Here is a 14,861-nt window from a genome sequence, read left to right on the forward strand (position 1 = left end):
AATGGGATGTAACTTCTGTTCAAAGATAGCTCTGAGATGGCAGTGATAGGAAGTTTATAAACAAATATGGTACTCTTGAGTTACTCTGTTTCCAGCATGGCAAAAATCTTTTTCTCTCCAGCCAAAACTCCCTCAAGCGAAGCTGCCAACACTGCTCAACAAGTACCTGACTAGGGTTAACAGAGATTTTCTTGCATGCTTTCTCTGTGTGCATTTTACCCAACTTCCTCTGCCGAAATGAAGCAAGTGGGCACTTTGCTTTCCCCTGGGGGCTGGGACCTACAGCGGGATGCATCTTCGGTGGGCCAAGGCTCGGGGCGTGACCAGCCCGACTCTGCGGGGCTGCCTGTGCCCGGGTAGTGCGGGAAGGTTTAGGGCCTGCCCGCCTCCCTTTCCCGCCACAGTCCCGAGGCAACGACGCCTTTTGCCCGCGGTGCGGGGGGATCCGCTCTCCGGGGCGCCTGCACAGCGCCGGCGGCAGGCGGCAGCAGCAGCAGGAGGAGGAGTTGGAGGAAGGCCGCCGCCGGCCCCCTCCCGCCGCGCAGAGGAGCAGGCAGAGGGCGCTTTCGCGATGCGTGGCCCCCGCCGCGCAGCCCCAGGCGCCGCGCACCCCCTGGGAGCGCTGCCGCTGACAGCCGTCCGGACAGACCTCCGCTGCGGGCGGAGCGGAGCCTTTAGGAGACCCCCGGCCCGGCCCAGAGCGAGGGGAACTCTCTGGGTGCGACTGGCTCTTCGGTCCCGCGCTGCCCCTCGGTAGCGCTCTTTCACTCCTTTTCCTCCCTCCTCCTCCTCCTCCCCTCTGCTCTTTCCACCTCCCCTGCTCCTGAGTGAGCGCAGCCTCGGATGTCCGGTTTCCTGGTGGGTTTTTTACCTGGCAAACTCCGGATAACTTTGGTGAGAATTTGAAAAGCGGCTGGGAAAGTTGGGAACTCCCCTGCAGGCATCTAGGAGCTGCTGCTACCGCATCTTCTCCATCCCACGGATTTTACTGCCTTGGATATTGCGAGGGGAGGGAGGGAGGGACGGAGGGAGAGGAAGAGAAGGAGCCTCATCATTTCGCCTGCATTCCTCCAAGCACTCCGCGGCCCCGCTCCGCGCCCGCCCTGCCATCTTTGCACAATGCACTTGCTGGAGGTTCTCTCCCTGAGCTGCTGCCTCGCTGCCGGCGCCGTGCTGCTGGGGCCGCGGCAGCCCGCCGCTGCCGCCGCCTACGAGTCCGGCCACGGGTACTACGAGGAGGAGCCCGACGCCGGGGAGCCGAAGGTAAGCCTGTGCACCCGCGACAGATGCCCTCGGGGCATGTGCCTGCGGGTCCGTTTGAACGGACGGCGTGGAGAGCCCACTGACGAATATTTGGGAGAAGCATTTTTAAGGAGAGGGCTCTTTAGAAGTGAGGGAAAGATTTATTTAAGGAGAAAAAATACTATATTGTCCAGATTTTCAGGGTTGCTGGAAGGAAAGCTGCGTGGGGAACAGCTGCATTCACAAAGAAACGCAAAGCACCTGATGGGTAGAGGCAGCCCGTAGGCTCCGCTCCTGCAGGCGTGCGGAGCTGCCTGCGGGGTGCGGGCTGTGGCGGAGCCCGGGCAGGGCAGCGGCCCGCCGGCTCCAGCTGGTCCCAGCAGCCGGGCCGCGGTTGCACCCGGGGCTGCCGCGGCACGGGCGAGGCTCTGGACTCCCGCTGCGGGGTCCTGCTGCGGCACGGGCCGGGCAGAGCCTGGGAGAGCGGGCGGGAGGACTGAGAAACGCTCCAAGCAGCAACCGTGCACGGGACGAAGCGGCGAGGGAGGCGTGGGGGGACGGTGACCCGAACAGCCGAGACTTTCTATGTGTTGAAAAGCCTCTTGGAGTTACTGACACTTTGGATGACTTGCTGCTGCGGGACAGAGGTGACGGGAGGTGTAAGGTGACACTCGAGTATGAAGATTCCCGTTTTGCCCAGGCGCAGGGAGAGGCTGGGTTTAAATTCTCAGATTTCAGTCACAAATACTTAAAATCCTGTGTTAATTTTTGTTTGCATAGGAAGTTTCGTAATGTAGCAGTCAAGTACCTTTGGTTCTTGTGGTTGCAGTTCCCGGTATGCTGATGCATAAAAATGATGCATGGTATGTGGTTGTATAAGCATGTGGCATTACTAGGAAGATCTTTGATGTCTGAGCTTTTAACAGCTCTTGCCTTCATCTCGTTGATTGGAAGATTTCTGACATAGTTACTGAAAGTGATCATGACCCAGCTCATTCATTATTCATTTCAGTACGGGGCAGGGAGGGAAGTGTGTGAATTGAAAGTTAAGCTGATAATTCTGATTTCCCCCCCCACCATTCACCTGTGCTGTTTGTCTTACTGAATAGAAGTTTTACTGTAACTACGTGGGAAGTCAAGTTTTGATTGTGTACATTACCTGTGCCTATTTCAGGTATTCAAACTGTTGCAGACCTCATATTGCTAATGGAGTTCCTGCTTTTCAAAGAATATTCTGCGTGGAAAAGGTTACCGAGTATACTGTAGTGTCTCTTAAAATATTTTAATTACAGCTGAATGCTTACCATTGCAGTATTCTGAATGCTATCAGTGATCATGTTGCTTAAATGTTTATCATAGGAACACAAAATCAATTCATCTGGTTGCTCTTATCACTTAGACTACTTTAAAAAAAATGCAGAACTTAGTGAAGGGTGAAAATAACTCTTGCCAGCCCATGACTTCAAGTCAGTTATTTACTGGGTGAAACAGGTGTTTGAGTTGTAAAGCCTCAGAATAGCTTATGTTTAAAAGGTAGAAAGAATCCAAACTGCAGCATGGTGCATATTTAGTAGATCTAAACCACTGAGGTGGAACAGCTGATACTGAAGATACTCTCCTTAGGGATGCTGTACGTTCCCCTGCATGTGTTGTGACAGTCACTCTGTTTCTTGAAGAAACCTCAAGGTTTTGAGGAGTTGCCACTGTAGTGCATTGTGTAGAAGTGCAAGTGCTCCCTGGAAAAAGGGGAACTGTCAGCAAGCTGAAGGAAGAAAGGTCAAGAGACTGGGAAGTGAGTGGGATAGCATGTGTTAAGCGATTACGTTAACAGAAAAATGTTTTTGTGCCTGACTACTGGTGAGTAGTAGAGAGAGGGCGGGAATGACTCTGTGTCCAAGCAGACTTAGTCATGTTGGAAGCTTTTAGTTATGAGTTTGTTGCTTTTGCTGGAACTGTTTGAGTGAGTACTGCACATTATTTGTTCCTGTGATGAATGTCTGAAGTAATTATGAAAGGATTAAATAAGTAAACTGTAAATAATTGTTTCAAGGAAATTATGATTATGTCGTCATCCATTTGAACTTTATTAACTTAAGTGTGAAATGTGTAGTCACTTGAGTTTGTGTTCATAGATGTTATGCTTCTTCTATTTTTACTTTCCATCCATATGGCATATTGCTGCATATTAAACTGATGCTTAAATGCAGGTCATACAGCCTTTTGGGTCAACTTTTCACACATTATATTTATTTCTCTTTGCTCCTATTTTAAGAACTTCAGCTTTAGAAACATTTTTAAAAGTGAATGAAGTTGAGGGTTCTCCAACATAGGAGTAAAAGCTGAGCAGAAAGTAAGGGAATTGTGTTTTTATGGAAGTAAATGTTATGCATTAATCTTATCTTAGATATTTGCAGCAACCTGGAAACATTACAGATAAAAATAGTAGCAGTTCCTCATATACACCTCTTGCAAGGGCACATTCTGCAGCAAGTGGCCACTGGTAAGCCTGTGCAATACTGCCTCCCCCTTTTTTTTTTTTTTCAACGTAGGGGTAAAGTTCATTATTTAACGAGCTTACGGGGTCCAGACTAATACTTTTCAGCTGAACTGTCTGCTCACTGGGATGGGAATGAATCCTACCTGCAAACCACCTCTTTGGGATTTCCTGCAGCACGGGGGATTGCCTCCATGAGCTGAACCCCTCCTTTGCAGCCACTCCCCAGCAGGGCAGGAGGCATGGTGGCCCTGCTCCCTCTGTCTCTCTGGGTGGCCCGCTGCAGAAGACAACCTGGTACTTTAAGTGTCTTTCTGTCTCAGTTGGGACCGGAGAAATCAGCCCTCTTGTCCCCAGTGTTCCTGCAGTTTGGCAGCCAGCATGGGTGCTCCAAGCGGCTGCAGCAAGGAGAGGGTGAGCGGCAGTACGGCACCAGTGACTTGTAGCTTTTGCTTCTTGTACTGTCTGTGAATATTGTAATAACTCTTATAATGTGTTTAGTCTCTGGCTCTTGTTCTTTAGGTAGCTTTGAATTGGGAATGTGTGGTGAGTATACACTGTCTACATGGGAGGGCTAAGTATTTAAAATAAATTGTTTCTTTATTTGTTTGCTGAAAGGTTCAAAACAAACTCGAGGGACTACACAGGCATTCTGGGCGAGAATTAAACTTCTTGGGTTATCGAAATGAAGGTGTGACAGTACCTAGACTGCGTAATGGTAATAGAGTAACAGGAGCAGGAGTAGTTTATTATGGTAACGATGATGGTTAACAGTGGTCTGGTAACCATAACTGGACAGAAGCCACACAGCTGGGAGGGTTTGCCCTAATAGCTCCACCTTTCTTATTGTTCCACAGTCAGACCTCTAGGATTATGTGACTATACAAAAGCAGTATTAGTCAATTGTCACACATCGTTTTAAGAAGTTTAAAACTATATTTATGTGAGATTCGTTGTTTTGTATTAGGATGGAAATAACAAATGAAAATGTATTTGCCTGTTCTAAAGAGCATCCCTGAAAGTGGCACTGGGGCCGTTTGATGCAGACAAAGTACAGAACAGTCTGTGCTGTGATTCCATGATTTTCTTTTTGCAGTGAATATAGGTGCACTTACTTGAGCTCCATTTGTCTTGGATGCTACCTCAGCTGAGAGGTACCTTTTTATTATTAACATTTTAAAATTACTTTGTATCTGACCTAAAAGTAAAATGCGGTTTGTTGATGGCTAATGGAATTTAAATGCTGTTAGTGTGGGAGCGTGAGGAAAAGCAGTGTCAGTTTTGGGCTCCCTTCTGTCTCTGTTGTAATGTCAAACCCATAAGTTCTGTGGCCATCTCTAAGTTTATGAAGTGTGCCTTACTCTGTCTTGTAATGTTACATGTGCTGGTGAGAGATGAGGCTACATTTTCTGCTCTGAAAACATAAGATAAACCTCACTCACAGTACTCAAGCAGTGCTAAATTGAGCAGGTAGGGAGAACATTATTTTTTCTGCTGTTGCTGTTTTGTCTGCTACAGCTTTCCTTTTCATGTGTATATAGCCACTTTCTTTTTCAGACACACATGCACACACAGAGAGATGCTGTCTGTTTTTAGAAGCACGATTTGTATCACTTACAATGGGTTGAACAAAAGTATCATAATAGGATCTATTATAAAGATTAAGCAATACTTCTGCAAACATAATTTATTAAACCTAGGCCTAGCCTTTGTGTGCTAGTATTGTACTTGGCTTGCCCTAAGAGCTCATGGCACTTTCTAGTTCTTAGTGTAGTTATGTGCATTCCTGGGCATCTTGTGTAAGCACACTTGTGTGCCTGTGAGGGTCTTGATGGGATTTCTGCTGACAAACAACTGCACTTCTGAAGGTTCTAAAAAGGCTGTGGGGATCACTTTAACTAACTGCTCTTTGGAGGCATTCAGAAACATCCCATCAAAAATATTATTTTTAGATTCAGCGTGTGTTTAAACTCTTGCATGTTTTTCAAGGGTATGTCCCCACTTATTGTAGTAAAAACAAACCAGGACTTGTTTTCAAGCTGTTGTAGCTGAGGATGATGGCAGTAATCCTCTCCATTGATATGCTGCATCCAGGATAGGAAGCCTGTCTAGAACCTTGTGCTCAGCTGCTGCTTTTTTGAATGTGGTTAATGATTCATTAAAACAAAATGCTGGGGGCAAAGGGAATCCAACTGAAGTCAGACTGGTATCCTATCAAGTTTAATATCCTGTTTAATGTAAGAAAACATGGTGCAGCTGTCTGTAGAATGAATTATAAGAAATTCCAAGCCAGGTTGTTGTTTGGAAGTTGTAAGCTCTTTTGAAGTCCAAGTTGCTCCTTAACAGTTTTGTTTGGCAGGGTGTTGAATTTTGTTTAGTGAGTAGGATAAGTATGATCGTTTTCATTATCTATTATAAACATTCAGTAACTTCATATTTTCCTAATTCTGCCTTGCTTCTAACCTGAGTAGTATGTAATACCAGGTTCCTCTCCATGTGTGTGTATCTGCTTCAAAGACACTGATGGCTGCAAAAATTGCAACAGAATTTTAATTTAAAACATTGATAGCTTAGGCAGACCATGGGAATTTCTTTGTTGAATTACTATTGTATATGAATTTGTCAGCTTCTTTTTCTTGTTTTGTGTTTATCTGTCACCAGAAGTTTTTTCCGGTGACTTAGTATTTATGCGTTGCTGTATTTTCCCCCCTTCTGTTGCATTTCAGACTTTAGTTAGGAAATAGCTAAACTGTAGGTTATTTATTCTTCTACTCTCCCACTGTAATAACGCAAATCAATCCCTGTAGCTGTATAGTAAATTTGATTTTTCTTTTGATATTTCCTGGCTTGTCGGAGATGGCTATAACTCCTGACAATTATTTAGAGACTGCAATTGCCAGTGGAGTGAACAAATGTTTTTGTAAGATGTTTTTGGTCCTACATAGATGTAACCGAGGAATAGTATTCTTTGGCGGAGGAGGAGAAAACATGAGAAAAATACCTTCTGATAACTAAAGGAAAAAGGAAAATACCCCAGACCTGTAGTAGTTAGTATATTTTGGCTATATTACAGTCTTTGCTTGGAGGATACCATGACAGTAGGTTTCACTGGAAGTCAAAGAACGTGTTAGTGTTTTGTTCCTCTAAAAGAATTGTTTGTTATTTGTTATATTGCTGAGGATAAAATCTCTGCTTGTTTGCAGGCTCACCATTACTCGGAGAACAGTGGTCCTACTATTTCTTCTTAAAAATGATGCAGAAAAGGAAAATTATGTAAATTCAGTGGTTCCAGTTACATGTATTTGTAACTGGCCACAGATACACAGAAACATACTTTGCCTGTACACATAATAGTACCAAGATCCTTGATGGAGACTGTCTTTTTTATAGAATTGCTACTTACAGTTATATTAGCAATGTAATTAATTGTCTAAGGAAACTAAGAAATAAACTTGTGAGGTGGTGCCTTGTTGACGTCGCTTGCCTAGGGACAGATGTTTCCAAATTAAAATGGAGTCTATGACTTCCTCTTCACCACACCCGCTCCCAGCAAATCTTGCATAACAGGGCTGCAGTGGTACAAACGTGACCATTTACTTCGTTTCATTTTATTTACGTGTGTCAAGGTACTCATGTTAAAATTTGAAAACCCCTTACATCAAAGAGATATTGAAATCTTATTTCATTTATATAATTAATATTGAAATATTTTGGGATTTGAAGGAAGCGAGACAATCCTGTTAATAATCAGTTGGCTTGCACTGTTGAATCACAGTAGGTAGATTCAATAAACATGAAGTGTTTTTTCTAGAAGGGAAGATAGAGATGGATAATTATTTTGTCTTTCTAGTTGGGTGTGTTTCTGGCTGGCTAGAGAAGAGTAAAATGGTGGTTCATTTAAAAATACCGAGAACCCTGTTGTGCAGGCCACAGGGCACAGCTTTCAGGAGAACATTAACAATTGCTAATTATCCCTCTGACATGACTGAATATGGTAGGTATTGGCCTGTCTCCTCTGCAATTCCCTTTCATGAAAGCTTCATCTAAACTACCAGGCAGCAGAAGGCAAGAAGTTAGTCTCAAAATCAAGTTCTCTGAGTGCCTCCTGGCTCACTTAGTGGAGTGTTAGTGATGCTGAGTTTGTGCCTTCTGCCTTATGTTCCCAGGAGCACCATGAGATATGAGAGCATATTGGTTTTGAACATGCTGTTTGGAAAGGTCTGGTCTCCTCTTGTGTCTCAGCAGAGCCCAGCAGCTGGGCAGCTCCTGGCTGCCTCAGTGCAATTTCTTTTGCCTGCTAGGAATGCAGTGTTCATAGTATTGGGCACATGAGATTGTTCGGGCTCCTTTTAGAGGGTAATTCACTATGTCTGCAGAGGGAGGTTGTTTGAACTGTCTGGACTCAGACAGAGGCCAGGCTGCCTTAGGGTGGTGAAATTGACTGATAAAAGGTTGTCTCTGCAGTTGCAGTTTCCTCCAAGACCATAGTGCTCAAGTGAGAGTAAAGACACCCATACAACTAAAAGGTGTGGGAAGTGATTTGTGGGGGGAAAAAAAGCTTTTATTTTCCTTACCTGAGAAGAACTGCCTATTTCTCTTTGATCATCAACTGTGAAAATGAGGAGGATCTTTAAGATTAATGAGAACCCTGCTGCTTTTTTTTCCTTCAGGCAGCTGGGCCAACAGATGATCAAATCACTGAAAACTAATGAAAGGACTAAAGAGCTGTAGAGGACTTCTGAGTACTTTCTATTCTGAAATATCTGTGGACAGGCTGATAAGGCAGTAAAGGTACACTGAATTGTGGTCTTGGAGCAGGAAGTAGGGGAAGGAGCAGTAGAGGATTTTCAGAGGGCAGGACCATGCTTCAAAGGAAGGAAGAAATAGGCTGTTCTGTTGCATCAGGTGGAACTAAAGAATTGGGCAAACTCAACAGTCATTACTAATCTGGATTAATTGCATGAAAAGGCTCTTTGTATTAATGAAACTCTTAGAATATCTTAACGGTTTCAGAAAACTAATGAAATTTTCAAATCCTCATTTCTTATGACAGATGGATGATCTGTATTTTTCCTTTGAGTCTGTAAGTTGCTGCTTAACTCCATGATTAGTTTGCTCATGGTATTTCTTTTAAGTATTGAAGTCATATAAGAGTAGAAGAATGGCTGTACCTGGTCAGAGAAAATGCTTGGCTAGCCATAGATGCTGCTTCCAGCAGTATCCAACACAGGCAGTCTTGTTGGACAGCCCCTCCTGTGCAGCCACTAAACATGTGCTGTGTGCCCCACTGATGTGGCCATGGATGACTTGGAAAGTGATGTTGGAAACCTCGTGCATGGCACATAATGAGGAACAATCCGTCACACCTTCCCCCTCACATCCCCTTTTCCCCAGTTCCTTCCAGGTGAAGGCTGCCGTTTACTGTAAGGGTGATGAGGCACTGGAATGGGTTGCCCAGGGAAGGTTGTGAATGCTCCATCCCTGGCGGTGTTCAAGGCCAGGCTGGACAGACCCTTGGGTGACATGGTTTAGTGTGAGGTGTCCCTGCCTGTGGCAGGGGGGTTGGAACTTAAGGTTGATCTTAAGGTCCTTTCCAACCCTAACTATTCTATGATTCTATGATTCTATTTCTCTTCCTACAAGAAGACAGTGCCCACTGGATCCTGGCCACCAAAAGTTTCTTTTTCTTATCCTGTGTCCTGTAAGCTGCACTGCTTGGTCCCCCTGGTGGGAGCTGTTTGTGCAAAATCCAGCTGATTTGTCCCCAGAACCATTCCATAGAAACAGCTTGGAAGAGTTGTACTCTGCATGCTCAGTTTCTTCACCTTTGTGTCCCATAGACCATGTTCATGAGAAGCCCTGGTGTAGAAGCGTGTGCCTGCTGCTCCTTCCTTGTTCAGCTGGGGACTTCGGCTGGAAAACCCAACACTGGGCATCAGATGTTTACAGGGTGCCCAGGCTCATCATGTTTTTCGTAGTGGCAACATGCACCTGGGTACAGCCACTTTTGTGGCTCTTTCAGTACCTTTTAGGGTTTTTTTGGCTCGCCTTCTCTTTTTATTTATGCTCTTACCAGCCAAGGCCCTGCGAAATTCCAGGACTTACTTGACAACCTCCTGGGCAAAGAAATGGAAAGTATCACTACATGCTTACAGACTGTTGGCAGCAGGGCAGCTTGTGGACTTCCTTGCCTTAAAGGACTGAGGGAAGGGGGGGATTATTTTGTTTTATTGTATCACTTTTAGTTGACTTGTGTCCTCCGTGCTATCCAAGTGCTGATTGAGCCCACAGAAGCTTTCAACGTCAACACCTTTCTGTATCAAGAAGATTGGCTTTGAGTGGATCTTCTGTTTTATATATATATATATATATATAAAAAATTTTAAAAAACAAACAAGTCCCAAAACTGAAAGAACCATTCCTTCTGCTTGTCTTGAGCCTGACACCTGTTAACTATGTATGAAACTTCCCCAGTCCTTGTCCTGGGCAAGACAGAGAACAGTTCTGTCCATGCCACTTCTGATTTCATTGAGTCCTGCTCTCCGTTGTTCCTTTTCAGGCTGAAGATCCTTCACTTATGTAGCTTGCTGTTTGTAATGAAGCTGTTTCTTACCTTTGATCAACTGACTTCATACCTTTCTTAATTCTCTTTAAGCCTGCAGAACAAAGACAGGGGAGAGCCAGGAGTGCACACAGGATCTGTGTAGGGATACAATGTTTTGTTCTCTTTCCTAATAAGTAAAGTTATATTTATTTTTAAAGTGTGTCTCGACTGGAGAGCGTTTTGTAACGTGTCAGGCAGGAGTATGATTAAAATGCCTCTTTCAGGAACTACTTGTGTGTATACTGAAGAACTGGATGGGGGGAGGCATTTCATAGTTATTACTGCTTCCTCGAAATTCACATAAAAGCTGTTCTTAGGGGCCTGTTTCAAGATGATGTATGATTATATAACCTATGTGTTCATTATGCTTTGAATGTGTTTTTCTGCCTGCCACATGCACACAGTGAGAGATTTAATGGGTCTAGCTATCTTCTGAGTTATAAACCAGAAGCTGTCCTGGTTTAATGTCCTTAATGATTTTTGGTTTTTAAGAAGTGAGATGTGCTTTCAAAGTATTTTGTGAAATATGCCAGAGATCTTGCAAAGGCCGTTGATACCTGTTAACAGTAATATATTACTGACAGGCAAGATTTGTGAGAGCATGGTTATATGCACTAACTAGGTGCATATGACTAAGCAAATTTATCAGGAACCTACCCACACTTGCAAATTTTTAGGTACACATCAAGCCTAGCCTAAAGTATGTAAGAATATAAGAAATATATAATAAGCGTTTGGCCCTTGTCAGTCTCAGCAGCACATGCTATTCCTTTTAAGATGAACATTTGGGCTTAATTGCTTTCTGCAGTTTCCCTCGTACCCTCCTAACATCCACAGTTGTTGGGCTGAGTATATTAGAAGACATGCCTCTGCCTATTCCCTTCAGTATCTGTTTATGGACATCTTGTTACATGGATTTGTCTAGTTTTGTACTGAAGACACCACGAGCAGTTAGTAGATACTGAACTACTTCGTACCAACACAGTGCCAGTTTGGGTGCAGTGGAGCTTCCTGAATTTGGCAACCTGCAATATCTCGAAAGACTTCCTGTATAGTTAATATTCTCTACTTCTCTCTTTGTATCTTCTGCATTACTCAGGCACAAAAGATTTTTTTCAGCACTCAGAAAATAAAATCTGCTGTTTATTTTGGCAAATGGGATATATGTCCTGAAATTTTCGAAGACCAAACTAAAGAAGAAACATAAATGTGTCATTTAATTCTTTCATACTATATTTTGATCAAATACAAATGTGTGGGTTTTTGGCCAGACACAGGGACTGGGTCCAATGTCAGATATTCCGCACTCCCTTCGTTAAGAAGCTGATTTGATTTTCATCTTTAAACCCTTATTACAAGCTTGGTATCGTTTCAGTAGCTGCCTGCTTGTGGCCTTGCCAGCTTTGAGCAGTATTTTCCCTATAGGTCAGAATCAAAATCTGTAGCTCTTTTGAAATGCTTATGGTACCTGGAATCCTTATTATGGATCTGTTTGTCGGAAATTCCATATTCCAAATGCCACTTGGTGAAGTGTAGTGCCAAGTACAGGGTACTGTTCTTAGTGCCCTACTTCACAGAAAATGGGAAGGGTTGCCAGAATATTTAGAGGAAGGTGGTGGAGTTGGGGCCTAAACATTTGGTCACGTATTTCCCTTAGTTTCTTTTTCTCCTCTTCAGGAGGAGGAAGAAGACAATGGAATTAAGGGAAGCTCTTCAGATAAGGATTATATAATTTGAGCTTCAGTAGATATTTTGTGTTACCTTCCTTAGAAATTTCTGTTTTCTCTTGAAAAAAAAAAAATAAAAAATTAAGTCATCTAGGGTTTGAATATGGTTTGGTTTGGTTTGGTTTTTCTCTCCTTGCATTCACTGTTCATTCTGCATGGCGTTAGGACATCTTTTCTCTGCCTCACTAATGAAGTACCATGTGCTGATCTGAGGAATTTGTGCATCTTGCTAAGAGTCCCACTGAGGCTTATATGTTCAGATCTTTATTATTATCGTAGAGATATTATCTTACACGTGATACATTGAATAAAGCTGAAGTTCTTCTGGATAATCATAATTATTTTCTCTAAATATTTATTTCATGTTTGTGCTAACCTATTGAATTCTGCTGTTATTCTACATATTCAGTGAAAACTGTATTTAGCTTTGAATTAATTCTCTTTCCTTCCATAAATAACATGCACAATGAATGCTTCAAAATCCTTGTTATATATATTTTCATACAGTCCCTAACTTACAAGAATATGTGTGAAAGTCTGAAAAACCTTACATTTTTATAATCAAGGTATGTATATATTTTAGCTTTTCAACTGCCTAATGAGGAAGCTATTAAAAAGTAAGCTTATTCTGAGCCAGAGCAGGTTGTTTGTTAGCTAACTGGTTCCATTAGAATGGGAACTTCCCTTTCACTTTATGAGTTAGTACAGAGTTGAGGAATTTAAAGTAAATGGAAATTCTAATATATGTAGTTAATTGCTTATCTTCTAAATCTTGAACTGATAGCCAAGTAGCAATTTTAAAAGAAAAATAGCATTAGTAAATGTTCATTTTGGTAATCATTAAGGTGGTTGAATTTCAGGCAGAGCTACTTTTATCCACTGTTTACCAATTATTTTCCCATGTCCTTTCATAATTATTTTGCAGCCAGTGTCCTTATACTCTGAAATGGAAATGCTTTGGCTGGACTGCAATATTGGCTTCAAAGTCTAGGAAATTGAAAGAAAAAATACACTGAAAGGTGTTGGAATGGGCTTGCATCTCCTCAGCTGGATCAGTTTACTTATAGGTTCAGCATGGAAGCACTTAGTCTGGTGCTGCTTACCACCTCTCCATACCACACCCTGTTCAGTCAGGGGGAGGAACAGGTTAAATAAGGAGGATGTAGCCAGCTGGGACATGGGGTGACAGTGAGGAGCAGATAAGGGGAAAGGCAGCACTCCTGATGCTTTGGGGAAACTGGTCACACAGGTCTGCGCCCACTAAAGACTGCCCTCTGGACTTGGATAGTAGAACTGTGCCTGTCTTAAGACCTTTAGGTGTTATTTCCCATTCAAGGCAGCATTGTGTAAATACTGAAATAGCTGAGCGAGGCAGCAGGCTGTGCCTTAGGCTTCTGTCTTTCACCTATATTCTTGAGCAGCTCCTGGATTTTGAATCTTTAGTTCCATGCTGCTTTGTCTATTACCTGCTTCTCCTCTTCATCAGACTGGGGAAAGTTTTGGTATCCACCTTCACCTTATCCATCATCCTAACTTTTAGTTGTCCTCTCTTATGTGAATAAATGGCAACGAGGCTGCACCAGGCTGTTACAGCTCTGGTTCCTTTGGCTCTTTGTCTCTGCATAGCAAATACGGTGCCAGCCCAGGTCCCTCTCTGGCTTCAGATCTAGCTTTCTTTTCCTGCTTCTCCCACTCTGTTCTCCAAGATCCAGGTTTCATCTGCAGACTCTGGCTCTGTTCCCTCTCTGTGTCCTTCCTTTTCTTCTCGGAGTGGACTGAGACTTTTTCTGCTTTCTTTTCCCTTCCACTCACCCTTTTTAGCTGTCTGGTCTGGAATCACTGAAAGTACATGAAGGAAAAACCTTATGGCTGTCACTTCATGACCTGCTGCAGATCAGACCTATACCTGCACAGCAAGTATTGTCGAGCCCTTGCAGGGAGCATAGACTCATTGAATGGTTTGGGTTGAAAGGGACCTTAAAGCTCATCCAGTTCCAACCCCCTGCAATGGGAAGGGACACCTTCCACTAGACCAGGTTGCTCCAAGCCCCTTCCAGCCTGGCCTTTGAACACTGCCAGAGGTGGGGCATCCATAGCTTCTCCGAGCAATCTGATGCCCCTGAGGCACCCTCTGTTTTTCCTTTCTCTACCACTCCAGATCATACTTCTGTCAGTTTAAGATTTCAGTTAAGCTCTTTTAATGTGGACGAGAAACCAGCATTAGGACAGTGTCCCAGTGGAAAAATCAACCTTCAGGTTAAATAAAGTCTGTCAAAACCTTTAAATACAGTTAAAAAGAAGGTCTTAGAAGTGGAAAAAATGGAGCAGTTTCAGCTGCAGTTAACTGCTTATACCTGTGTAGTCTGGTGGCTCTAGCCCAAACAGTGTTCCCATTGCCCACTTGCTTACTTGTGCCCTGCGCTGTCCCCTCCTGAGTGCCAGTAGGAGTATGGGGGAACTGAGTCAGGAATGTGATGTAAATGGCAGCTTGTGGAGGGGAGAAGGTATGTGGGTTAGGGAGGACTTGGCTGGACCAGTTTTTCAGTCTGGTTTACCTCTTGGCTTCAAATATGCTTGTGTCTGCACTGGAGACCAAGGACTTGTGGGAAGGCAGGGATAAGCAGGTGGGAGTAGAAAGAGCAGAGGTGGATGGGCGTTTTTCGTAGTAGTCTGGAACACTTATTGATCAGTAACTTCAGATCACAGTTCAGTCAGCTTTGAGGGCCTGTTTTCCTCTCACTTTTCAAAGTCGTATGGAAAAATAACCTTAGAGCAGAAAATGCCTTGAAGGAGG

The 14,861-nt window shown here is 43.6% G+C and overlaps 1 protein-coding gene across 1 annotated transcript in view; it reads left to right on the top strand.

The window, feature by feature from the left end:
* Positions 1-1,119: 1,119 nt before the first annotated feature.
* VEGFC (vascular endothelial growth factor C) overlaps positions 1,120-14,861 on the top strand; it is a gene marked incomplete at its 5' end in the record, with an annotated part of 77,848 nt that continues 64,106 nt past the window's right edge. Inside the window, one exon of the mRNA XM_080628800.1 lies at positions 1,120-1,263. Within this exon, the coding sequence (XP_080484926.1) occupies positions 1,120-1,263 (144 nt within the window). The remainder of the gene's footprint in view (positions 1,264-14,861) is intronic.

Source organism: Psittacula echo (assembly GCF_963264785.1).
Source record: "Psittacula echo genome assembly, chromosome: 1".
NCBI classification, from domain to species: domain Eukaryota; kingdom Metazoa; phylum Chordata; class Aves; order Psittaciformes; family Psittacidae; genus Psittacula; species Psittacula echo.